Source organism: Sarcophilus harrisii, chromosome 4, assembly GCF_902635505.1.
Source record: "Sarcophilus harrisii chromosome 4, mSarHar1.11, whole genome shotgun sequence".
NCBI classification, from domain to species: Eukaryota; Metazoa; Chordata; class Mammalia; order Dasyuromorphia; family Dasyuridae; genus Sarcophilus; species Sarcophilus harrisii.
In genome coordinates this window covers 383,571,307-383,598,148 of record NC_045429.1, presented here as the reverse complement: position 1 = coordinate 383,598,148, position 26,842 = coordinate 383,571,307, and the positions used below count along the sequence as shown (strand labels likewise).

Genomic DNA, 26,842 nt, shown 5'->3' with positions numbered 1-26,842 from the left:
AAAGGTGATTTCCAGAGAGAAGTTTTTGTGATTATTACACTGCAAGTCCTCTCCTTGATACGGGGATTGGTACACAAATTTAACCTATATTGGATTACTTGCTATTTAGGGGAAGGGTGGTGAAGAGGGAGGGAGAAAAATTTGGAACACAAGATTTTGCAAAGGTCAATATCAAAAACTATCTGCATGCATTTTGAAAATAAAAAGATCTTATGATGATAAAAGGATTATTACAATTTTAAAAATCAGATAGTTGATCAGTGCAAAGCCTTAATAAAAATCGATGAAAAAGATTTTCAAGCTCTCTCTTCCATTAAAGTTTCAGAGTGATTAATTTCCACTCTAGTGCTAGAAAGATAATGATAAGAACACTGACCAAGTTAATGATACTGACCCAGTTTAGCATGCCCGAAACAGAACACACAGCCATCGGCTCCATTGACCACAGATTGGATCACTTCTGCCACAGTTCCAGCACACACTTCAGCCTGAAATAAGCACAGTAGGAAAAAGTGAGGGTACAGTGCAGTGATACTGGTCCTGTCATCATTTACAAAGAATCCATAAAATGATAAGGAAATTTGTGGCACACAAGCATAATGAAATTATAGTTGCACTTAAAAAATGGTGAAAACGATAACTACAGAGAAATAAAGGGAAGACATGAACTGATACAAAGCTGGCCCCTATCCCTAAAACACTCTTCCTCCTTCCTTCTGGCTTCCATTAATTCACAATGATCTACAGGACACCTTTGTCAACCCTTCTTAATCCCAAGCTTTCCCTCTATTAATTATTTCTTATTGGTTTTGTTCATAGCTAGCTTTATATGTATTTGTTTGCATGCTGTCTCCCAAATTAGATAGGAAGTTCATTTAGGGCAGGAAGTATCTTTTGCCTCTTTGTATCCTCAGTACTTACAGTGCCTGGCACAGAGTACTCACTTAAAAAATGTTTATTGATTGATGACTGAAATAAGGAAAACCAGGAAAACAACACAGTTACTTGTTCGGTTGCCCATTCATGTTCATTGGATCATGCTTGGCAAAAACACTAGAATGGTTTTGCCATTTTCCTCTCCTGGGGATTAAGGCAAACACAGATTAAATGGTTTGCCCCATTACATAATAGCAAAATGTCCAAGACCAAATGTTTACCCAAGTTATCCTGACCTAGGGGTTAAGTGACTTGCCCAACATCACACAGTTAGTAAGTGGTGTCTAAAGTCAGAATTGAACTCCTGATTCCAGGACTAGTGCTCTATCTACTGCCCCTGTACTACTATTCTCAGTCACTTATTTCCTGTTGTCAGAATTCTGCTCCCAAAGAATTCTTGAATCTGTTTTAAATCTTATTGGAATCTTTCTCTTGCCTTGTATGACATGATGTATGTTAACACAGATGAACTCCGAACCAACTTCTTATTAGCATATTTCCACTAGACTTTCATCTCTATATCCCTAGTGTTTAGTACAATGTCTTCCTAGTACAAAGTAGATATGTAACAGGTATTTGTCAAGTTAAATTGAGTCGACCTGCAAAGTAGTATCAGCCTTAAGGAACCCTCAATTATTAGAATGAACTGTGTGTGCTACCACTAATCACAAAGGTATCCTTTCCCTAATAAGATTTGATGCAAATGATTGTCAATGCCAACCATATAAAAAAAAATCTTAGTTAGTTAGTCTCTATGCTGTTTGCAGCTAGATAGGACAGGGGAGAGAGAGCACCAGCCCTGAAGTTGGGAAGACCTGAATTCTCCTGCCTCAGACATTGACTAACTGTGTGACTCTGGACAAGCCACTTAACCCCAGTTTCCTCAGTTTCCTCATCTATAAAATCTATTGGAGAAGAAAAAGGCAAACCACTACAGTATCTTTGCCAAGAAAACCCCAAATGGGGTTAGGAGAACTCAGACATGACTGAAATGACTGAACACACTCTCTATATTGGTCCCAGGTTTAGTTTCCTCATCTATAAAAATGGAAAGGTTGAATGAGATGATCTCTGAAATTGCAAGGTCTCTTCCAATTCTTAATCTATGATCCTAAAAACTAGAGGCCATTATGGTGAAGAATGCTGTTCATCTTCAGAGAGGCAATGGTTTTGTCTGAGTGCAAATTGAGGCAATTTTTTTTTCTTTCTATATTTTTCTTGAGTTTTTTCCCCCTATGTTTTCTTTCATAACACGACTGAATGTTTTGCAGGACTACACATATATAACCTATATCAAATTCCTTGCCTTCTCAATGAGAGAATTTAGAAAGTTTTTAAAATGAATGTTAATGGCAAATATGGAAATATGTTTAAAATGATTATACACATATAACCTATATCAGATTGCTTCCTGTCTTGGGGAGATGGCAGGGAAGGGATGGAGAGAGAAAAATTTGGAACTCAAAATCTTACAAAAATGAATGTTGAAAACTATTTTTATGTGTAATTGGAAAAATAAGCTACTAATGAGAAAAAACAAACATTAAAATTGTTTTTACATGTAATTTTGGGGAAAGAAAACAGTAAATTTTTTTTTGAAAATTAGAGTACAAAATTTCCTTTCTAGAATTGTCACCCATTCTGAGTCTTACAGATAATAATAGCCAATATTTATATAGTACGTACTAGGTGCCAACCTTGGGGAATAGGTGCTATTATTAGCCCCATTTTAAAGCTGAGGAAACTGAGGTAAATAAAAGGTACCAAGGTCAGATATCTAAAAAGTATCTGAAGCCATATTTGAACTAAAGTCCTCCTGAGTTTAAACCAGTACTCTTTCCACTAGGTCACCTAATTGTCCATCTTACAGATGAAGAAACTGAGGCCAAACAGATAAAATAACCAGACTAGGGCCACACAGATAGTAAGTGCCTGAGGCTAAATTTGAATTCAGGTCCTAACAATTCTGGGTCCAGGATGCTATCTAATAGATTAGGTAAGACATTTAATATGTGAGTTCACTTGGCTGCAGTGTATATTGTCATACTGCTGCAGATTAATGAGATGATATATTTGAAGTTTTACAGGCTTACAGTCCAAGTAAAGAAATGAATTCTGAAAACCAATCTAGTTTTCAGTAGAAGCAGGAGATTTGTGGTATCTGCATGATAATGTCAATAACAGTTAATATTCATATAACCCTTAAAGGTCGGTATAGGTATCCTCACAAAAACTCTGGGAGGTATGTTATATTCATTTTGCAGATGAAGAAACTGAGGAAGATAGGTTACTTCCTCAGGGTTAAATAGCTAGTTAATATCTGAAACTGGGTTTGAACTCATATTCCAGATTTCAATTATCTATCTCCAGCTACAATACCTAATTTGCCCGCATAACATCTAGTTCTGAGCTCTTTCTCTTTGCCAATCCCCATCTCTCACTTTTTCCAAAATGGAGCCTTCTCTTTGTTCTACATGAATACAACACTTACAGATACAATCCAGACACTATTAATTGAGGCTTGTTTGCATATTACATGATAAGTGTTCTTCAGTCATTCATGCATGTGTGCTCTCTAACTAGGTGATAAATGTCTTAATTAAGGAGCTGAGTCTTCCATGTGTCTGTATGGGCTTCCCATCTTCCCCTCCTTCCTTCCCCTGCTAAGCCAACCTTTAACTCCTAATATGATCCTGGGCAAACAACAGGTACTAAGGATTGGTACTAACTGGTTTGGAAGCTCAGAGAAGTCTCCATAGATGGTATCTGGGTCATTACCAATAGCAGGGAAGAATGATGCACTGAATCCCATAGCTCTCATTTTGCTGCTTCAAGACTAGATTTAGGAAGTCTCTGAAGCATTTTTGCCTGTACCAATATCCCTCACTGACTTAATATAATCAGGGCAATATGTCTCCCAGTGGGAGCCTGAAAAATCAACAGCCTTGGCGATGAATGAAGTCATTCAGCTTGAGGATCTTGGAGGTACAATGATTTCTAAGTATTCCAAAATCTAAATTTCCCTCAAACTGAAAGGGGAGGTGGAAAATGCAAACACACCTATTTCTGACAACTGCCACTCATATTTGTGGTCCTGGCAGAGGTTCTCCCCAGGCAGATGGGATTGAAAAATAAGGTATTCTCTCCTTTTGCCTCCTCAAATATCCCACCCTGATCTAGGATGACTGGCTTTTCAAGTCTTGCCACTTTGAAATGGGGTATGGTTCCTTGCCAGGGCCAAGAAGGGAGCTTCAAGCCCTTTGTTCATTGAAGTTACTATTACTTGTGGTGGGAAGCAGGGACCTCAGAGAAGGGACCTCCCAGCTCATTTGATCCAGCCTCTCATTTTATAGGTGAGTAAACTGAGATCCAGAGATGAGAAAGGACTTGCCCAGGATCACACATCTAGAACTGAAAGATATATTAGACATCATTGAGTCCAAACCATTTGATTTACAGATGAGAAAAATGGGCCCAGAAAAGTTAAGTGACTTGGCAGGATCACACCATTTAGTCAAAATCTCTACCTCCCTCCTACTGGAACCTTGGACTCTGTCCTGGGATACCAGACTCCATTAGGTAAGCATTTACCTGCTTTTATCCCAAACCAAACCATCTCCATACCATGCATTCTCAATTCCCTTTTTGGATCTATCTGTCTATCCATCCATATATCTACCTATCCATCCATCCATCTGAATGTCTGTCTATCTATCCTTCTAGCCACAAACTGATTGACCTCACCATGTGACCTGACAAGATCATAGAATGGTAACATGGATATCAAATTTAAAAAAAAACACAGAAAACATGCAGATACCAAGAAATATCCTCCTGAGAATGACCTGTTCCTTCCCACCTTTGTGTTTTTGTTCATGTTTTTTTTTTGAAATAATGCCTTTATTCATAATTCATATCATATATCAAAATCCTATATTTCAAATCCCACATAAAGCATGACCCTTCTCATGAAGCCTTCCTTGATTTATTCATACAGGAATAATCTTTTCTATGGTCCCATGGCCATTTTTCTAGTGCTCTTGAACTTACCTCTTTCTCCCTTGCATTAAAGTTTATGCATACTTCTTATTTTTGTTAATAAATTACAATCCAATTTTACTAGATCACAATTTAATTTCACAAATATTTATTTGGTCTACTAGATAGAAAATGGAGAACCAAGAAGACCTAGGTTCAAGGCCTGTTTCCAGCATATAATGACTTTGAGACTCTATGGATTAGCCACTTAATTCTCAGGACCTCAGGAATCAAATACTAATTGCAGAGAAGATATGAACCTGTTTTAGTAGAGGGGGATTTCATTAAGCAAGAACTTATCACCAGTGAAATCATACATGTAGTTCCTATTCATGTTCTTATGTATAAGGCACTGTGCTAAGTATTGAGGCTACAAAGTAGATAAGAAGTAAGTGTCAGAGGCAGGGTTTTAAGTCCGGTATTCCTAATTCCAGATTCAATGCTAAGCAAAAACGTGAAAGGGAAAGTTTTACCCAAAACAACTGCTGGAAAAAGTTAGGAATTTTACCTTCTCTCAGGTCCTAAGATTTACAGACTCTTCAAAGAAATTCAACTTAAATAGCATTCAAATTCACTTAGCTTCTACTCAGTATTTTGTGCTAGAAATACAAAGAAGAAGAGGGGATAAGACAAAATCTTTTATCATATACCAGAAAGATGACCAAAAAAATGGTGTTAAGTTCACTCTGAAAGATTTTTCTATGTGCTAGATGAATTGTGACAGGGAATAGAACATATACAAAGGCAAGTATAATGTGAAGGATAATGTGATAAGTCAAAGGCAAAGCTTCCTTTCAGCTGGTGGCAAGAAGGAGGGCGGCAGGAAAGAGGTAGGTATTTGAGCTGAAACATAAAGAAATAGAACTATTTCAGTAGATGGAGGTCAAGAGAGAGTGTTATTTCAGGTATGAGGAAATGTTCTGAGCAAATGCACAAAGATGGTGGGAAGAGATTGGAGGATACCTATTAGATTAAACTGGCTAGGATTGAGTCTATGAAGGGAAGGAATGAGGTACATTCAGGAAGAAACCTAGGTAGATGGTAAATATAGGTCCCTTCATACCAGAGACATTTCTTATTCATTTTTTATTCCTAAAACACAATACCAAGTAGAAGCTGAGTTTGAAGCATATTTGAGTTGAATCTATTTGAGAAGTTTGTGACTCTTAACAAGTGAGAGGAGGTAAAATTCACAATTCTTTCTGGCAATTGTTTCATGCTTTTCCTTGGCCCTGTGCTACAAATATTGAAGCATTCAGGTGGAACAATGTATAGAATATCAGATCTGGAATCAGGAAGAACTGAATTAATATCTTGCCCCAGATATTTACTAGCTGGGAGATCCTGGGCAAGTCACTTATTAGAATTATAATAGTAGTTATGTCACACAGATCAAATGATATAATATATTAAAAGTACTCTTCAAACCTAAAGCACAATATAAATGATAGCAATGATTATTATCTTCTTTCTTCTTCCTTGTGATCAAATTGACACATATAATTAAGCTAGGGACAATAACCAATAATACATTGTAAACAATAGAATTTTGGACTAAATCAAATAAGGTAAAATTTTATATGGATATATAAAACAAATAAATAATAATTATAATTTTATACCTGGGTTCAAAAATTACTTTAATAAGTATAAGATGTTATCAATGCATTTGAAAAAAGATGTGAGATTTTTAGTCAATTACCAGCTCAATATGCATCAAAGGCAAGAAAGCAAGTTTGATTACAGGTTGCATTGAGATAGAGAGTTTGCAGGCATAACATAGGATCATCTGATTGTACTTTGTCCAGGTCTAGGGTACTGCGTTCAATTCTGAGCACCATAGCCTAGGAATGACAAGGACAAGTTGGAGCATGTATAGAAGACAGTAACCAAGATGGTGAAGGCTATATACTCTCAGAGTTGAACCAGGATGAAAAAAGGCTGTCATGATAGCCTCATGAGTAGTATCAGCATTGCCATCCCCATTTTAGAAATGAGAAAAATGAAACCCAGAGAGGTTAAATAGTTTATCTAAGGGCATACAGCAGGCTATTGGCAAGCTAGCACTCCAATTCAAGCCTACCAATTTAAAAACAAAACAAAAAATTGTCTTTTTAAAAAAAAATTTAGCCAAGCACCATAATATATGTGCTGTGGTGGATAGATATTGATATGAAACAGAAGGTATAAACAAAGATCAGCCGTAAAAATGGCTCTTTTTCCTTGAATAATTCTAAAACTTACTAATAGCCACTGTTTAATTTAAGCTTTACTCCGGAGTTCTTTTAACTTATGGAAATTTGTCTCTGGAAAAGTTTTAGCAGTGTTAATTAAATTGCTCATTAGTCTTTTATTAGACTCCATGTCAGGTTTAGATTACTGAGCCCACAGGGTGGTACCATACACAGAAATACACAAGTGATGAAGAAGGAAACTTTGGGATGTATTCATATAGGGAGTGCTGCATCTTCTCAGGATTAGCTCTTCAGGGAAATCACATGTGCAGGATGCTCAGCTTTTTAATTAATGGAGCCTGTGTATTCCCAAACTACACTAGAGAAGGTATGATCAGGAATCTCTAACTGGAAATGAAGGACACTGCTGGCCAGGATTCCTGTGCTAAATAAAAATGCAAGGGAAGGTCCAAATGTCTGATAATGAAGATGTTAATAAGCCAATAATATTACTACTCCTTCACATCTATATGGCACCTAACAGTTTACAAATTGCTTCCAAGTTCTGTCTCCTACTGACTTCAGATAACAGTACTACCAGTAGACAGACCAGCTCAGTAGAGTACCCATGAGACTGTACCCCTACTAGTTCATGTGCTTCAATCAGTCAATCAACAAACATTTATTAAGCACCTTCTATATGCCAAATACTAGCCTAGACCCTGGGGGAAGGGAGCAAACATTTATTGAGTGCCTACTATATTCCAAGCACTTTACAAATATTATCTCATTTAATCTGGGCATAAAATCACAAATGCAAAAATAGTTCCTGACCTCAAGGAGCTTACATTCTCCAAGAGAGACATCATGTACACAAATATCTTACTACAAAATATGTGCAAAATACATACATGGTAAGATTTGGAGGGGGAAGGCCCTTGATAAAACAAATGAACAAAAGAAACCAACCTATGGCAACAGTCACAGAACAGTCTTTGTAAGGTGAGAAAGAAAGAACCACCTACTTGAGATGCATCCTGGGGGAAAACAGCATCAAAGGCAAACATCTTGGGTGGAACCTGGTTGCCTCTCTTTTGAAAGGCGTTCTGCCCTCCACAAGTCAAGGGGTCATAGAGGGTGATTTGTTTCTTCCTTGGATCCACCTTCAAAAAGGAGCTGGATTCTGAGGTGTCCTTGGCAAGGGTGGAGCAGATGCGAACCATGACCTTCACCTAAGAAGAAACATACAGAAAGGAAGCTTGAGTTAAGGGATTCAGATGGTTTATGGTGGAAGAAGCCCCATATATTATATCTGTTTCTGTTGACTATCCAATGATAAATCATGATGAATTTCATCATGCATTAGGAATATAATCCTTAATGGGTCATAGGAGGAAAAAAAATAGTGAATTTATAATTACCAGGTAGCACATGTTGATGTCTCTATTACTTTGATACAGAGGTGGTGTATCACTTTCTTTGTCTTGCTATTAATATAAATTGAAAATTAACTGCACCCTAGTGGCCCAATTAAGTAGATGAAAAGGTAATCTGGGCTGCTAGCTCTCGGGGCTGATGTGGCTCCCATGAAACTTGAAGATCAATAAACCTAGCACATAAAACTTAGCTCTGTAATTTACTCCTTGCTTGCTCACATCAGAACTCTTACAGACGAAACCAACAGTTATTAGTGTCATCATTAACGGGCTGTGAAATGGCTTGGTTTTAATGGTCAGCATTTGAAATGTGCTCAGAGGGCCAGCAATGATAAAGAATTTGTTTGAAATATAGTATTTTAGGATCCATTAGATGAGTGTATAACGAGTGGTTATTTTCAGAACCAGGCACATCTCTGTTGGAAAAAGGAGATGGAATTTGCCTTTAACCCAATTTCAGTAGTTTAGCTACAAAGAATATGGTAAATGGAGAGGACTTTAAAGGTCACCTAGTTCAGCTTCTTCATTCTACAGATGAGAAACAAGAAATTGTAGCAGTTAAGTCACTTTTCTAAGGTCATGTCTAGTCAATGACAGAATCTGGAACCAAATTCCCAACACTCAGCCCCAAGACCTTTCTGCCAGATTATAATGCTTTCTAAAATAGCACAAGAACCTCACTGTGTAGTCTAGGAATGACAACTGTATCCCACAGAAGGACAGAAACTCGGTCTGAAAGCTGCCTTATGAGGCTATCTAGTATGAATTCTACCTGTCCCCTTTTTAGTGTCCCTTAAAAGTGGTTATTTAGCCTTGAAGACCTCCAGTGACGGAGGAAGCCACAGCCTCCGGAGGCAGCTCACTCCCCATTGGGATTGTTCTGATTGTTAGGAAGTTTTTCCATATGTGGAACTAAAATTTGCCTCTAGATTCCCTCTTTTCTGTGAATGCAATCCTTCAGAAGACAGCTATATAAAAGAAACTGACAATAGGCTAACAAACACAGAGATTTAATGCTTCAGAAGTCATCTACAAGTGGCTTCTAATGCTCTCAACCATGATAATTATTCTAACAGAAAGCAAGGGGAAGACAAAGATAGAGTTTGGTCCTGTCTAGTCTACTGTCTTACTGTACCAACTAATTCCCATCCCAGAGAAGTTCAAGCTGGGGCATTATGAAGAATACTAGAGAATTTGGATTTGAGGCTAAATTAAAATTACCTCCCAAATGACAATCAATATATTTGCTTAAGTCTTCTATTCCCTTTCCTTTGGATACAGAAAAATTATTTGGGGTAGGACTTATGGTATAAAAAGAATGAGAGACACACAATAATACACACAGAAACAGAGAAAGAGACAGAGAGAGACAGAGAGACAGACACAGACGCAGACACAGACACAGACACAGACACAAACACAGAGAGACAGACAGAGAGAGAATGAACTATTTTTCCCTTAAGAGAGAAGAAAGAAATTGGGAGGCAAAGCAAGATCATGAATGGTGTTGAAAAACCCATAAAGCATCATGAGAATGATCTTTAGCTCTCAGCTGTACTGTCCAAGGCAAATTCAAACAATACATCCATGCTTCGGTGAGGTCATCTTGCTGGATGTTACAATTATGGCTACCAGGGAGCAGGCTGAAATGGATCACGCTGAACAGTGTCTTGAAAACTCGCCTTTTCTATTCTCCAATTGATAAATGGTCAAAGGATATGAATAGACAATCTTCAGGTGAAGAAATTAAAACCATTTCTAGTCATATGAAAAAATGCTCTAAGTTACTATTGATCAGAAAAATAGGCAAGTCACTTAACCCCAATTGTCCCAGAAAGAAAAAAAGCTATTATTTTATTTTTACAAGTTAACACCTTTTATTTTTTTTTCCTGAGGCAATTGGGGTTAAGTGATTTGTCCAGGGTCACACAGCCAAGAAGTGTTAAGTGTCTGAAGCCAGATTTGAACTCAGGTCCTTCTGACTTCAGGACTGTTGCTCTATCCACTGCACCAACTAGCTGCCCCAAAAGCAATCATTAAAAAAAAAAAAAAAAAAAAAACTCAGCTTTTGCCTATTATATTATACCCTAGATGTGATGTATCTATGCCCTAAAAATAACAGTATAACTACTCAGGTCCAAATCGGAGTCATGGAAACCTTCTGTCGCCCATATATAACACGTTATCTTCCTCCAACATTGTGCTTTTACAGAGTTGGTCTTCTCCCTGTCTAGAATGCTTCCCTTGTGTCCATCACTTTTTTCTCTTCTAACTAGAACTCAGGAGCTACCTGCTTCCCATGGCTTTTTGTTCAGTCTCTCCATGGCCCAGCCTTTTTGCTCTTCCTCACACATGACACCTAGTTCAGTTACTGGCACATTTTGTAGACTGATTTTTCTCATTTCTCCCTCCCTTTCCCCCCACCCTTTCTTTCTCTCTCTTTATTCAGCTGTTCATCCTGTCATTCTTTAGATGACTTTATATAACTTTTCATAGGTTATGAATTTATCTCCATGAAAGTTATATCCCTTTCAGGTAAAAGTAAATTCTTTGAGAACAGAGACTGTCTCTTTTTTTTCCTTCATATTCCCATACTGCAGACCCTTTTAATGAAAGTCTGTTGAATTGAACCAAATCTTTCTGCGGCCATTCTCACCGTCAATTTTCTATGACATGGCTTTAGAGGAATAGGCCTTTCTATATGGGCCATTTGAATAGGGGTTGAGATAGGGATAGTACTGTAGAATGGCTAGGAAGCTATTACTCCATAGGTTGAAATACACAAAGCTAAATGGAACTTCAAAGGACATTGTAAGCCAGCCCCCTTATTTTACAGATGAGAAAACAGACCTAGAAAGGATGACTTGTTCAAAAATCACAAAGATAAACCTCAGATATGGAATCTGATCTTTGGTCTTCTGACCCCAATATTCATCCCACTGTACCACAATGCCTGAACTTAACAAGGATCCTGCTAATATAATACTGTCCAACACACACACAGTTCCTAGCACAACGAACCAGGATTCTGTTTACCTTTCATTTGGGACATTTTTTCCCTCCTTGACTCACAGCCCTATTATCAAAGGCTTATTAGTTTCTCCAGGTTTACTCTAGCAACAGAAGCAATGGTACTCAAAGTATCTACACCTGTGGCCGCCTTCAGTGTGCATTCTCTTAGCCTAGATGCTCAATGTAAGCAGATTCTCTAGCCCTGATTATAAGGCCTGGAAGTGAAGATGCTGCTGCAACCCCAGGCAGAACTGATGGAGACACACGGCCCACCGCATTTCGATTTTCACAATTTCCCATGCAATTTCTGAGTAACTAGAGGTACTGAATTTAAAATCTGAGCTGAGTTATGCAGTTACAAAAGGAAGGAGGCAGGAAGGGATCTGAATTAGTGATTCACTCAGCTGGAAGCATAGCTTCTACATTTTAATGAAGTGCCTAGGCCAGCAGTTGCTGGTCTGGCTAAGGGAGATACACAGCTCCTTTAAAACCAATTGAACCCCGAGTTGGGAGAAATGTCATATTTCATTCTTTTCTTCACAATTCATTTAAATAAATGAAGTTTTTTTTCTTCATTTTAAGGGAAGGAAATTGAGTTTTTCTGCCTCACTTCCTTTTTGTCATTATTCCTTTAGTCCAACACTCCACTTCCTGACTAATCCCCTGTAATGAAAAGGCTTAGGAGATACCACTTGTGATCCAGGAGACCACTTGCACCTCCTGCCAGAAGTTCTCAGTCAAGTGACAATTACTGCTCAGGTTTTTGGCAGTATATCCTTTAACCCTTCTTTTCATGGCTCTTACAAGAGGAGGTGACAAGAAAGAACAGACCCAAGTTTCATAAAACATATTTATACGTTTTGAACCTCCAGCAACAGCATTTAGAAGATGGCCTGTATTATTGTGATTTCCATTCTTCTTCCACTTGGAGATAACCAATTGGACTGGAAGATGGGAATGCAGGGCAAAAAAACCCCCAAAAAACTACATACCCATTAAATACAGCAAAAGAGAAATAAAGGCTGAGAGGCCCTATTATAAAAGGAAGCATATGAGCATTTCCTCCACTTAGACCTCTGTTGGTTAGATACCATTTTGGACTTAATTTATATAATTATTCACTGGACAAGGTCAGACAGATGTTGGTCTGAACAGGGTGGTTCTCTTTCAGCTCAACTCATTCATCATCCTGGGCACCTCATTCTGGATTGCATTACAGCACTGGGAGAGGAAGGGATTGTGGTATACTCACAGCATAAAAGGCAATGGTCATGCTAGAGGAGCTGTATTAGCACTCCATCAAAGGAAAGGCAGCTCCAGAATGCAGGGACAGCCTTACTGCAGGCTAATGAAGAGTAGGTTCTGTAACTTCTTGCTATTAGTGCTGTAAATAATAATATAGGAGGAGGGGGGAAATGTCTGTCTGTATTGAGGCATTAGTCATAATGATACAATGTAAACTTGAATTTGTTTTGTTCCTAATTCCATCCAAAAGTACTGTTCTAAAGGCTCCCTTCAATATTAAGATGCTCAGGAGAGTAAATTTAGTCACAAAAAGAGAGAAGGTCTCCAAGTCAAAAAGAATGGGTTCAAATCTTTAACAGATACTAACTTTGGGAACATGAGTTAATCAGTTTTTTACTTCCTATGAAAAGTAAACAAAATGAGCCTGACGGTGATCTACCACATAAAGAAGTACAGAATTTAAGAGCTGGAGAGAACCTTGGACATCATATATTATAATCCAACCTTCAGAGTATGTTGTTAAATATAGAAATACAAAATTAGATTGAAACAAGTGGCTGCAAGAAAAGGATATTTGACTTAGAGTCATGAAGAATAGGGAAGGGCAGGTAGGTGGCTCAATGGACAGAGCACTGGCTCTGGAGTCAGAAGGGGATGAGTTAGAATGCAGTCTCAGATACTTATTAGTCTGTGTGATCCTGTGCAGGTCACTTAACCCTGATTTGCCTCCCCACTCACCCCAAAAAAGAATAAGGAATGGACTCATGATTTCATTCATATAGGGAATTTACAAGTGAGGAAAGTTGTTCTACCACCGAAGGCTAGCATCATCTTTGCAACTTATAAGTTTAGAGTTGCCTACATTACCAAGAGATTGAGTAATCTATCCAAGTAATACAGTTACTAATATATTCCAGAGGCAAAACATGAATCAAGGACTTTTTGACTTTGAAGCCAATTCTCTATCTGCTATACTACATCTATAGCCTCTCCTGGAGGTTCAAATAGCAGATATGAACTTGGTCACTACACATTATCTATTGATCTTGATTTCTTCATCTGTGAAAGGTGCATGGGAGTAACAATAATAATAATAATAGAATTTCATTTTTTCTTTCTTTTTATCCCTAGGGGCTAGCACAGTGCCAGGTAAAAAGCACACACTTAATAAATATATACTTGTTGATTAAAATTCCTACCTCACAGGGCTCCTACAACAAAAGAGCCTCATAAGTCTGAAATGTAAAGTAGGGCTTACACTTAATAGTTTCTAGGATAAAAACGTACAACATCCATGTATGGATTATCATAGACTTTATACCAAAGTTTTAATCCATCTCTGGAGCTAAAAATGCAAATTCATGAGGATTTGAGACATTTATTCCTCTATAGAATAGGCATAAGAAATCCAAGCTAGTCCTGGCAGGCTAGGTATAATCTTGATATTACCTCTATTCAACTTTATTTATATTTCACTTTCCTGCTTCTCTGCCTACCTCTCCTTTGTTTCTTGCACAGTTTTGCTTAACTTCTGCCCACCTATCCAATGAAGATATTCTTCTTTGAGACTCTTCCTCAAGACTCACTCTGTCCTCAGCCCATTTCTCTTTCTACACTTTCTCTCTTGGTGATCTCAATCACTGCCACAGCTTCAGTGAATACCTCTTTGAGGATGATTCTCAGATCTATCTCCACTTCCATATTTCTAAGTGCCTTCTGGACATCTCTACCTGGATATCTCTCTAGGACTTTAAATTCAGCAATTCCAAGATCAACCTTTCTCACCCTCTCCACCCAACCTACTTCTCCTAACTCAATAATTTCTGCTAATTGTACTGAAAATTTTCAGGTACCTCCATGTTCCAGACTTTAGAAGCATCTTTGTTTCTATTCTCTTCTTTGGTCTCTCTATATAATCATTAAGTTTATTCTCTTTGTATTTATCTCTGTTCTAGATCACATGTGCTCTAGGCTCCCTCTTCAATCTAGAACTCAAGTTCTCACCTACATGGCCCTATTTTAGTCTTCTGATTAGTGAGTGTACCCCTTATTTTGCTCAGACACATCATGACAGCATCCATACACTGTGACCCATACCAATCTCTGCTTTCAAGTCAGTCTCTGAGAATAGATGTCAATTCAACCATACCATTCCTGGAAAGAATTATTCCTCCTGTCCCTGTCCAATATACTCTTCCCTGAAATGCTGAACAAATTGTGGCATATAATTGTAATGGAATACTCCTGTGCTATAAGAAATGATCAACTCTATGATCTTATAAAAACCTGGAAAGACCTGCTTAAAATAATGAAGGATGAAATGAGAAGAATCAAGAGTAACAACAGTATTATTTTAAGAACAGTGTTGAGTGAATATGCCATTTTTATTATTATAAATATCGAAATTAAGTACAAAGGACACATGAAGACATGATCTGTATTCAGAGAAAGAACATATAGAATGATCTCTCTCTCTCTCTTTCTCACACACACACACACACACACACACTCACACACACACCCCTTTGTGGGCTAAGGATATCCATGTGTAGTGTGGAGGGAAAACGGGCCAAAAAGAAAAAAAGGAAAAAAAATGTATATAACATTTCAATATATTAAACATATATTTAAAAGGAAGAGCAAGTTTGTGCATAATAAATTTGTAATTTCATATTTATTCATCTTTTGTTTTTTTCTACTATATGATTGAAATGCTCATTTTATTTCTTAAATTCAGAATAAAATAAAATTTAAAAGAAAAAAAACCCAATCCTTCCTGACTACCTCTCCCTTATATGTGTTGTTTTCCTCTATGAGAATGCAAGTTCCTTGAGGTTAGGAACTATTTCGTATGCTTGTATTTGTATTAGTATGCCCAGTGCTTTGCAAAGTACCTGGCATATAGTAAGGGCTTAATTAATGTGTAATCATTCATAAAATCATGGATTCATTAATTCAAGATCTTTTACATTCAACCTTTCCTTTCATTCCAAATGGTACCACTCCATTTTGGCCTTTGATTGCCACTTACCTAGATTGGTCCTAATTAGTCTTCCCATCTTTAGTCTAAATGCTGCTGAGAAATTAATCTTCCCAAAGAATAGCTGTAATCATATCACTTCCCCACTCAAAAAAAAAAAAAAAAATCAGTGATTTCTATTACTTAGTCAAACCTCCCATGATCTCAGAATTGCTTTCTCTTATTTTTGAACTCTTCTTACCTCAGCCTTGTTTATACCTCTCACTTGAGCATGGCACAATAGTTAGACTCAGACTTTGAGACCAACGGCCTCAATTCAAAACCTACCTTTGATAATAACTAGCTATGTAACCATGAACACCTCATTTAATTTCTATGAACCTCACTTTCTTATTTGTAAAATGGGAATAATACCTGAGCTATCTATATTATAATCTATATTATAGGACTATTGTAGAACTCAAATGGATAACACATTAAAAGTTTGCAAAGCACTTTTAAAAGTTAAGTTATACTATATTTGTTCATATATGTATACATTATACATTATCAAATGAGATTTTTTTTAAAGAACTGGCACAATATTGCACAATAGATAAATAATAAGCACTTGGCAAATGCTTGTTTCCTTACATCCCCGTCTCTAAAAAGATCATAATTTCCTCAACCTCTTTATCCCTTGTAACACATGGTAGGCTTTTTGTAAAGATTTGATGAATGAATATAACTAGGACATTTTCTTTATTCCTCTTACTGGGAGACTTTGGCTCCTCAGAGATGTCAGGGGATGAGCTCATCTTGTAAATAATGATCAGCAATGACATCAGTAAGGGAAGATTTACATTATTAAATGCCTAGGCTGGGAAAGGTGACAAGTAGCAACACAATAAAACTAAGTGAGAGAACACATGTGTGGGGCCCAGGAAATGGAGCCCAGTAATGATATTCACTCAATAAAGGAGGGCTTTGGGGAATGTAGAGGGAGACAAACAACCGCAGGGCCCCAGATCACAACACATCTGTCACAGGAGGAGCCATTCTCTGGAGAGAATGATTGCAAGTTGACACTAGGAAGCCAAAGAGGGAGGATTTCCAAAGAAGGCTTCGTTTGTAACATGGGCAGTACAGCCGGGCCACCTGAACTGCTAGCACTCAATGAGAAGCTCAGACATTGGTGGCCAGAAGGATTTAGGGTAGTGGTTCTCAAACTTTTGTTCTCAGCATCTCTATATACAGAATTTGTACTTTGATGTAATATAGTCAATAGTACATATTAACAATTATTGGATCTATCCAAAGAGTTTTTGTTTATGTGAGTTATTTTTATAGATATTTACCATATTAGAAATAAGAACTATTTGTGGATTTCAGAGACCCTCTCCGCACCCAGAATCTCTGGCCCATACTTTGAGAACAGCACTGATTTAAGGAAAAAAAAATATTTTCTGTAGGGAATGAAATGTAAAGTCAATGAACTCTTTTCAAATGAGGTAACATTCTTTTTTTTTTTTTCTTTTTAGTGATTTTATAGTGGTATCTTTCATGTTTAAATCATCTATATTTCCCAATATATTCCTCTTTCCTTCTTCTCCCAGAGAACCATCCCTTAAAGCAAAGAATAATAAAGAGGCAAAATGGCAGGAAAACTAACCAACATTTTGAAAAAATCTGGCATTAATTACACTGTTCCACACCCAATTTCCCACTTAGATAAAGAAGGGGGAAGGGAGGGAAGAGGAGTTAACTTCTCATATAAAGAAACACTCAATTAAACATCACATTGTATTAGGAAGCTTGGCTTATCTTTCTCAAGGAATTTATAGATATTCAGAGAATAGGAGGGTCCATAACCTTAGCCATGTTTAACACCTCTCTTTGTCCAAATGTGCCCCTATTTTTTTATCCTAAATCCACAGTATTCTAATTTGGTTCTCTTCAATGCATGAGTTGATGAAGATTCCCCATAGAACAATAGCTCCCATTTCCATAAAATTTTAAGGTTTACTTTTGCCACAGAAGTCCTATTAGGACTGTAGAACAGGTATTAATAGCCTTCTTTTTTATAGGAAAGTCAAGGCTTGGCTTAAGTCCAAGATAACAAGTCTCAGTCCTTCTTGTCCTGGGTATCAAAGAACAAATTCGGTATTCTAGCCATTCCATCATGATATCTTTCCAAAGAAAAACCAGGAACTTTTAAGTGAGTAGTGCCGAAAATTTTACAAATATCTTCCTAATTGCTCTTTGAGAAGAGTAAGAAAGAAACTGTTATTTATTGAGAAGAGTGAGGAAGAAAGCTAAGATATCAATTATCTGCTCACCTAAGGTCACAGAGCAAATGCTGATCCACAATAAAGCCCTAGGTTTTCTAACTTCCAAAGCAGGTCTTTCCCAATGACCTCAGTTTCCTTATCAGCTAGAGAAGGAAATGCAAAGAATCCAATAACCAAGTTTTAATCTTAAAATTAAACTCTGTGCAGTGATTAAAAAGACAAAAATGTAACAATTCCTGCCCTCAAGGAGTTTATATCTTCCTATAAGGGTGGGAGAGGTAGGGGTGGATTGCTTGGCTTTAAATGGTGGATTTATGGGACCATAAGATTTAGGGCTATAGAGGCTTTTTATCAGGAGAGCTGTTGTTTGTGTAAGTAATCCTGTGTGTGTGTGTGTGTGTTTGTGTTATTTTAATTAGGAGAATTTATATGATTAGAAATGGAAAAGGTTACTCCAAAGCTATGGGAACTGTTAGCAGATCTTTTAATATTGGATTCCTGAAGATGTGCTCAATTGTGATTTTAGCACTTATTGTTAATAAAGTGGCAATTTATGGTTACAACTCACTTGTGCATTTAGACTGGACAGAGCTGGCTTTCTTAAAGAAGAGAATGCTAAGAAAATGCTGCATCTGCAAGTACAGATTCTGTCTATATGAGATGCTCTAGAAATAGAAAAACAATTGAATTCAGATGGAGTAAATTTTAGCCATTCATTTTACCAGTAAACAGGCAAAAAGAGCTCAGGACCTGACCTGGAAAGGATAATTTTCTTTCTTTAGCTCATTATGTCTCAACCCAATATTTACTCTGGATCATTCTCTAAATATGGTTTAGATATAATTTTATTTTCTTATGGATATGGGTATAAGGGATCTTCAGATTACCTACAAACATTTAAGGTGACAATATAATTAAGTGATATGGGTCTGCTTTTATATCATCCTTCAGAAAATGCAGGAATCTTGAGATTCATTTTTGTTGTTGTTGATTTGTGCTCAACTATTTGTGACACAATTTAGGTTTATTTGGGTTTTTGTTTTTGTTTTTGCTAGAATATTAGAGTGATTTGCAATTTTCTTCTTCAGCTCATTTTACAAATGAGAAAACTGAGGCAAATGGGGTTGTGATTTTCCCAGGGTCACACAGCTAGTATTGAGAGAAATCTTCCTGACTTCAGGACCAGAACTCTATCTATTGGGGTCACTTAGTTTTCCTTAAGACTCGTAAGAGCCTATAAAGAAATAACAACAAAAATCCATAAAGCTCTCAAAGAGCTTAAAAACTCTTTCCAAAAAGTAATCATGAACATGAAATGCCCCTTCCCAGTGAAACTCAGTGTAATAATAAGAGATAACAAGATCTCTAGGTCATAGGTCCTTTTGCTAGGCATGTGGACCACCTTCTTTCTCCTAGAAGCACTTTGCCCAGGAAATCACTCCAAACTTTGAAATAGACGAACTTTCAAACTAGGAATTCCATATGGGAGAATGACCCCATATGCTGCTACTATGATATTTCCTAGGAGCCTGAAATCCTGGGAGGCTATTGTGCCTGAGATCCCCTCTCTCAAGACAAATTGACTCAAATGTCTGCTTCTTCCTTACATTGGTTTAGATGAATCCATTTACTCCAAGGTGTTCTGTCTCTGATAAAGTTCAGGGAGTTCTGAGCTATCAATTACATGTAACTCCCATGTGCCTGTCCCAAGGCAACCATTGACAAATTTCTGTTCATCTTAACACCAACAACTTCTCTCACCTTCCACCTAAATACATGTCTTCTCTATTAGATTTTGATTTGATCTATAAAGATATAAAAATGAAAAGGAGTTCAAGAAAGCTTAAGTTGGTCTTTCAGCTCACTTTTTCAGACTCTGATAAATTGGTCTTGTCCAACAAATACTCATCCTCTTGAGTTGATTTTAGAGGCAGCTTCCATCATAAAAAAACAATGAAATTGTGTTTTTTAAACCAGGCAGTAATAAACTCATTCACACTTCTCAAAGAGTGTTACCTCCCCAACTCCACAACAAAATATCATCATGCCCTGTAAACTCATCCAATCCAACATACTTCTCACAAAGAAGTGAAAGACTCAAGATGAAGAATGAGACTTATATTTTTGGATGTGGTCAATAAGGGAATTTGTTTTGTTCACTGTGCACATTTGTTGCAAAGCTTTTGTTTTTCTTTTTTTCTATGGGGGAGGAAAAATGCTTATTAATTGAAAAATAAAAATTAATAATAAGTTATTATTTACATAGTGCTTTAAGATTTGCAAAGTTCTTTTACAAATATTACTTCATTTTATTCTCATAAAAAGTCTTGGAAGTAGGTACTACTACCATCATCATTTCACAGATGAGGAAAAAACTGAGACAGATGGAGTTTTAAATAACTTGTGCAGGGCCATTCAGTGAGTTCCTGTCCCCAGATGTGACCAGAAATGTTCCTGACTCCATGTCCAGTATTCTATCCATTGTGCTATCTAGCTGACTTATCATATGAAAAAAGGGACATGAAGTCCTCCAGCCTTAAGAGAGTAAAGTAAGCAGACAGCTGAAAAATAAAAAGAATTTGGGAGCAGAGATGAGTAAGATTCAGTGAGGAGTAAAAATTGACGAATCAGAATTTAAATATGTCTGTCTTACTTAATATAGGATGTTGGAGCTTCTTACCAAAACCAGAATACTTTTGGTGGTTTAAAAGGTTTAAAATACTCTTATCTACTATAATCAGCTAATTCCCCCACCCTAGTATTTTCATTTTAAAAGAGGGGTGCAATTAGAGAGAAAGATTTAAGGTGGAATTTTGCCAACTATTTGAGTCTGATGTGCTATATGAGATCGTCATTATTAACTGAGACTTATACCTCCATTTATCAAAGGGCAGTGATAAAGTAATCCAGTGACAAAGTTAATTACAACTACAATCTAGAGCTACTTACATTTCTCCCATCCTTCAGTAATTCTTCATATTCTTTAAAAGTGCTTCTCAGACTGGTCCAATCATTCTGGAGAATTATTTGGAACTATATGCAAAGGGTTATGAAAGCGTGCATACCCGATTTCAAAGAAATTTTTTTTTAAAAAAAGAAAAAGAAAAAACCCTATATGTATAAAAATATAGAAGCTCTTTTTGTGGTGGCAAAAAAATGGAAATTTGTCAATTGTCAATTGGGGCAAATGGGGGCAAATGATAGTGATGAAGTTCTATTTTGCCAGAAGGAATGATGAAGAGGTGATTTCAGAAAAACCAGAAAGATTTACATGAACTGATGTAAAATGAAGTGAGCAGAAACAGGAGAACACTGTACATAATAACAGCAAGATTGTAAGATGATCAACTGTGAATGACACAGCTACTCTAATCAATACTTATATCCCAAGGAAATCAATGATAAAAAAGGTACCAAGACCCCTTATTTTGCAGACAAGGAAACTAAGGTCCATGGAATGGGTGATTTGTCCAAGTAGTAAGTGTCAGGGATGAGATTTTCATCACAGATTTTGACTCAATAGTCAGCTCTCTATCCATTTATCACATAACAAAGGAATTGATGGCTTAGAAAATTTAACATTTCATTTATCCTAGCAAGTTTAGAACACATTCTGCTTAAAAAAAAAAACTTTCATTGACATAATAGATGCTTCCATAAAGAATTAAAAAAGGTAACAGAGGGATGATTGATCATAACATTTTTCTTGGATTTTCTTCTCAAAATGGACACAAGGGTCAAATAATTGGTGGAGGAAAGAGAAGGGAACATGCAAGCAAATACAATACTTGCCTTATCACAGTATAGTCTGATAGTCCTTGGATAAAGAAAAAAAAATTACAAAACCACTTCAGGTATGAACCCCATGTTGCAGTGGTGATAATCCTCTTTCCTTGGAAGGCTTGAGAATGAAGAGACAGTCTAAGAGGTGATCATTTGCTACATGGCTGAGGAGACTGTGTAATTCCTCCGAGCAAGTAGCAACCTTTAATGAATGGCACCTGATCAATAAAGCAGAATCCTAGCATTTGAGAATTAAAAAGCCTTCCTAGCACGTTGTGTCTGAAGGAAATGTCAGGAGCATTTATCATGGGCTCAGATGGATGGCCTGCAGCTGCTGCTTGCCAAATGATAGAACCTAACTTTGCTCAGACCCGGCAAATACCCTGAACTAAGCGCTTTTGTATCGAATATAATCAGCTTTCCTCAAAGGCCAGAATGCAAAGGGAGGTTTTATCATTACAGTGTAGAATGGACATTACCACTGTGGCATTTTTTTCCCCAGCCGCCCCATAGATGCACTTTGTTCCTAAGCCCCTGCTTACATGGGGTCATTTTATCTCGTTCTCCAGGTGCACCCTGAAACAGTCTTCTTTGTGTTCCTAAACAGTCCAAGATGCTTTCCCCAAATCAGTTTGAAAACTACATTCTCTTTGGATTTGAGAGCCTCATTATGACAAGAAAGTTACAGCAAAGGGCACAAGCCCAAAGCTGGCAACAGCCAGCACCCCTTTTAGGATGTTCTTGGCTACTGCTGAGCATCCCCTATGCCTAAGACTTATGATGGGTTGGGAGGGAGGGGCTTCTCTCCACTCTTTCAAGTGGATGATGTTAATCTCTAAAGCTCCCAAAGGCCTTTGAAAATGGCCAAGAAAGCCATTGCTTTCTGGGAAGTAAAACAAAACTGAAAATACCCATCACCCTCTTATATTCCCAAGGAGGGCAGAGGTGATAGGGTATTTTCCCCTTTGGTCCAGAGGAAGATGAAACAGAAAAAATCTGGGCTACATGGATATTTTTGCAGCACAGCATTTGAAAACTTGTTGGAAGTGTGTCCAACACCTTGGCTTCAGGGATAACATAAGCATAAGATCATGGAGAATGCAGCACAGTGGAGAGGAGGCTGAACTTGAACAGAAAAAGAATATGGCTCAGATTCTTCCTCAGAAACGTATGACCTGGACGGCCCTAGTAGGAAGGTCATAGATCCTTGTTAAGCTTCAGTTTCCTTGTATGTAAAATGGGATGATAATGGTGATGATGCTGTATGTCATAGAGTAATGTCAAAAGAACAAAAGAGATCATTTCTATAAAGTGCTTTGCAAAATTTAAAATGCTATGCACAAGTCAGTTATTATTGGAGATTAATCAAGGATTTTGCCCCATTGTCTATCGCAGGCGTCCTCAAACTTTTTAAATAGGGGGCCAGTTCACTGTCCCTCAGACTGTTGGAGGGCAGGACTATAGTAAAAACAAAAACTTTGTTTTGTGGGCCTTTAATAAAGAAACTTTATAGCCCTGGGTGAGGGGGATAAATGTCCTCAGCTGCTGCATCTGGCCCATGGCCGTAGTTTGAGGACCCCTGGATAGAGTCCGATAAAATATTCTGTATTTTTTTAGTGAGGGTGATAGGATTGGGAGAGGCAGAGCCGGACTATTCCCTGGAGAATCTGTCTAGAAGCCTCAAATAGTAAATTTGGTCACTTTGAATAAGCAAGGTTTTTTTTTCCCGAAGTGACTATTTTTATTATAGCCTATTAAGATGGAAAAGAGAGAGAGAGGGAGAGGGAGAGAGACAGATTTCCCTGGTCATGAAACTTTTAAAATGCAAATAGCTCACTTCCATATCCATACTTAGGCAGCAAGGGGTTAGCAAGAATTCATTTCCTACAAAGAAACTAAATCTGTACAGAAAGGATTCTTACTCATGAGATGTAATGTTTAATGTATCTATTTTCTAGCCACTAAGATTTAACATAATCTTAGTTTCTTCCTACTGACTGGCAAGTTCCTTTAATTGAAGGGACAGGCAAACAGACTGTTGAGTGAACAGGCTGCATCCTGGGAAAATAATAGCTAAGCTTGAAACAAAAATACTCAGATGATTCTGGGATCTTATTAAAGTGCATATTCCCCAAATGATACAGGTCACAATCCCTCCAGGGATTGTGCTCAACCTGTGCACGGCTTTTACCCATGACCCCCCACAAATGTGCCATGGGGATGGGGAGATCCATATCAAGAATATGCTGTGGAACCTTCCTCTCTCTCTCTTGTTATTGTGAGGACACAAGTGAAGCACATGGTTTTTATATCCATAAATAAGTCAGGAAATAGCACAAAAGAGAACAAAGATGGGGAAAGCATCTGTATTCTAATACAAATAAGCATTTGAAAATTCTGTGTTGAAAACTACGCAATTGTGAGAGCACTGAAGGATCCTTCCACAAAATATCTGAAGGAAGTGAAGATTCTAAAGGTTTTGGGGAAAATATCACAGACCTTATATATATATATAGTATACATATAGTAAAAGTATATATATATATATATATATATATATATATATATGCTGACTGAGATAACATCAATTGCCACCAACTTATAGTAACTACTTTTCCTTCTGTATAAAAATTTTAATGAGAATAGTCTTTGAAAGTATTACTAGGGAATACTAAGGAAAGTAACATTAAATAGTAGACCACAGCCCTAATATCACATGACTGACTGAAAGAAGTAGAGAACAAGATCTTCCTGTTTGTTGTTTATTAATGGGAAAACTTTGATTTAGTAGAACAAAAATAGATTCAAGATACCTTGAAAGATACAGCAACAAGATAACCTTATTTGAAGACTCTCTGATCATAAATATCAAGCAAGACATTAAAGAGGAAGATATATGGTCACCAAGATTTTCATATGTGTGTCATGGCAAAGAACCAGTATCAACTACAAGTTGAAAAGGGATTTTTTAACTTTTATGTAGAGACTATGAATTGTAAGGAAATTAGGAATAGGTTGCCACACCCCAGTAAAACCATCATGGTAGACAGGCTAAATCAGTTTGAGGGTAACCAACAAGCCTCAGAGATGTCAGTAAGTTAGTAAGTTGTCTACCCCAGGCATGTGAAGACCATCCTCAGGGGAATGGGTAGTTGGGAACAATTTGTTCCAATGGCCATGAAGGCAGATGGAGCAGGTGCTATGGAACAATGAGAACTTGGTCAGACATTAAAGATGCCATGGTCATCTACAACATCCCAGGTCATCGCTAGTTGTCCTTACCTTTGTCATGTCATTGAACTTTAAATTCAACTCACATGTCCAAGTCAAGACATCTGCCAAGATGTCATTGATGCTCTTAAAAAACAAAGAACAACCACTACCATTTATCTCTGCAATTTGGAAAATCTGAATAAAAATTTTTGGCTTTCTCTTAAAACCAAAGAAGTTTGGATTTTTTTTTCCTTTTTTTTTAATGGGGCGTTTACAGTACCTGATTGTAAAAATATAGATTTAGTATTGAGTCATAGGCTCTGTGTAATCTGTTGGACTTCACATTTCATTTGTGGTTCCTGTGAAAACTCCCCCCAAATTCCCATTAAATTTCTTATGCCAAGCCATGAAATATCAAAACCATGATGGGGGAAGTTGTGATACAGAAGGGATAACTATATATAGTCTTTAAGAGTCCTTATTTAATTCTAGTATTCTAAAAATCCACTGTTTTTAGTATTACCTAAATGAAAATAGCATCTGACCACACTCTAGAGTTCTTGTTCTCAGATAACTTATTGTTGCATTTGTGTAGTTGCATTCTAAAGGGGAAAAGGAAGAGAATAAACATTTTATATGATGCCTATTATGTGCTAGGCACTGAACTAAGTGCTTTACAATTATTATTGCACATGATCCTCACAATAACCCTGAGACATAGGTGTTATTATCCTCCTTTTTCAGTTGAAGAAAAAGCCAGTAGGGGTTATATGACTTGCCCAGGATCACACAATTACTGTCTGAGGTTAAATTTAAACTCACTTCTTTCTGACTCCAGGCTCTGGACACTCTCCACTGTCCCAACTGGCCGCTTCCCAAGCTCCACTGTGACATTGAAATAAAGTGTTTGCCTTAAAAGGCAAAGTAATCTTCTTCAATAAGGAGGCTGAAGTTACCAGATCTAAACTCAATATGTTCTCTTTTGTTTTAGTAGATCAGTATTTGATGACTTCTTGAAATAAATTACATTGGGAAATGAAAACCTTCCAATGTTTTATAGAAAGTTATGATTTTTACCTTTTTTCCCCATCAACAGAACACTACTATGAAATAAATGGTAGAATGTGGGAGGGGGGGAAGGGGAAGAGAGAACAAGAGAGAAAGATGTAATTGTTTTATTTAACAACTTCCAAAATCAATGAGCATGTACATTTGGGCAAGATAGTCAATATTTATTGCCTGAAAAAAAAGTTTTGTTGTTAAATTAACAAGACCCAGGAAAATCTCACCAGAAAAGGAACCTCTCATTTCTGGGCATGTTTCATGAAGGGCACCTGGCATGTTTTATGAATTCAGGGTCTGGCATTTCCATTGGTCAAAGCAAAATGAGACAGATGTGAGATTGTTCTTTTCTGAGTTGAGATGAAGACTGGACATCTTCACTATAGCTTTCCAAGTGTCACACTGCACTAGAAGCCTACCAAAATGCAGAGCCATAGCTAGCAATTTTGGTGCCTAAAGTAAGGCATAAAATATGCCTTCAAATCAACTCTTTAATTCATAATGTGAAAATATCACTTTAAGAAATTAAGAAAAATTCACTTGACTAGGACAGGAAAAGTTAGTTATTGGTTCACAGGATCTATTGGCTTCATATTTTAACTTTATATTCCAAAGGTATACATGCATTCATGCATCAGTGTGCCTATAATGATAGACACAAGAATCAGGATTTAATTCTATAATGCACAGATC

General features: G+C 37.1%; 1 protein-coding gene across 2 annotated transcripts in view; it reads right to left on the bottom strand.

Annotated features, from left to right (window-relative positions):
• Nucleotides 1-26,842, bottom strand: part of KIF26B (kinesin family member 26B) — a 612,624-nt gene that overhangs the window by 96,267 nt on the left and 489,515 nt on the right. For both annotated transcript variants that reach the window (XM_003767766.4, XM_031966991.1), the window contains 2 exons: nucleotides 8,174-8,380; nucleotides 395-488 (listed from right to left, as the gene is read on the bottom strand). In XM_003767766.4, the coding sequence (XP_003767814.2) occupies nucleotides 395-488; nucleotides 8,174-8,380 (301 nt within the window). The remainder of the gene's footprint in view (nucleotides 1-394; nucleotides 489-8,173; nucleotides 8,381-26,842) is intronic.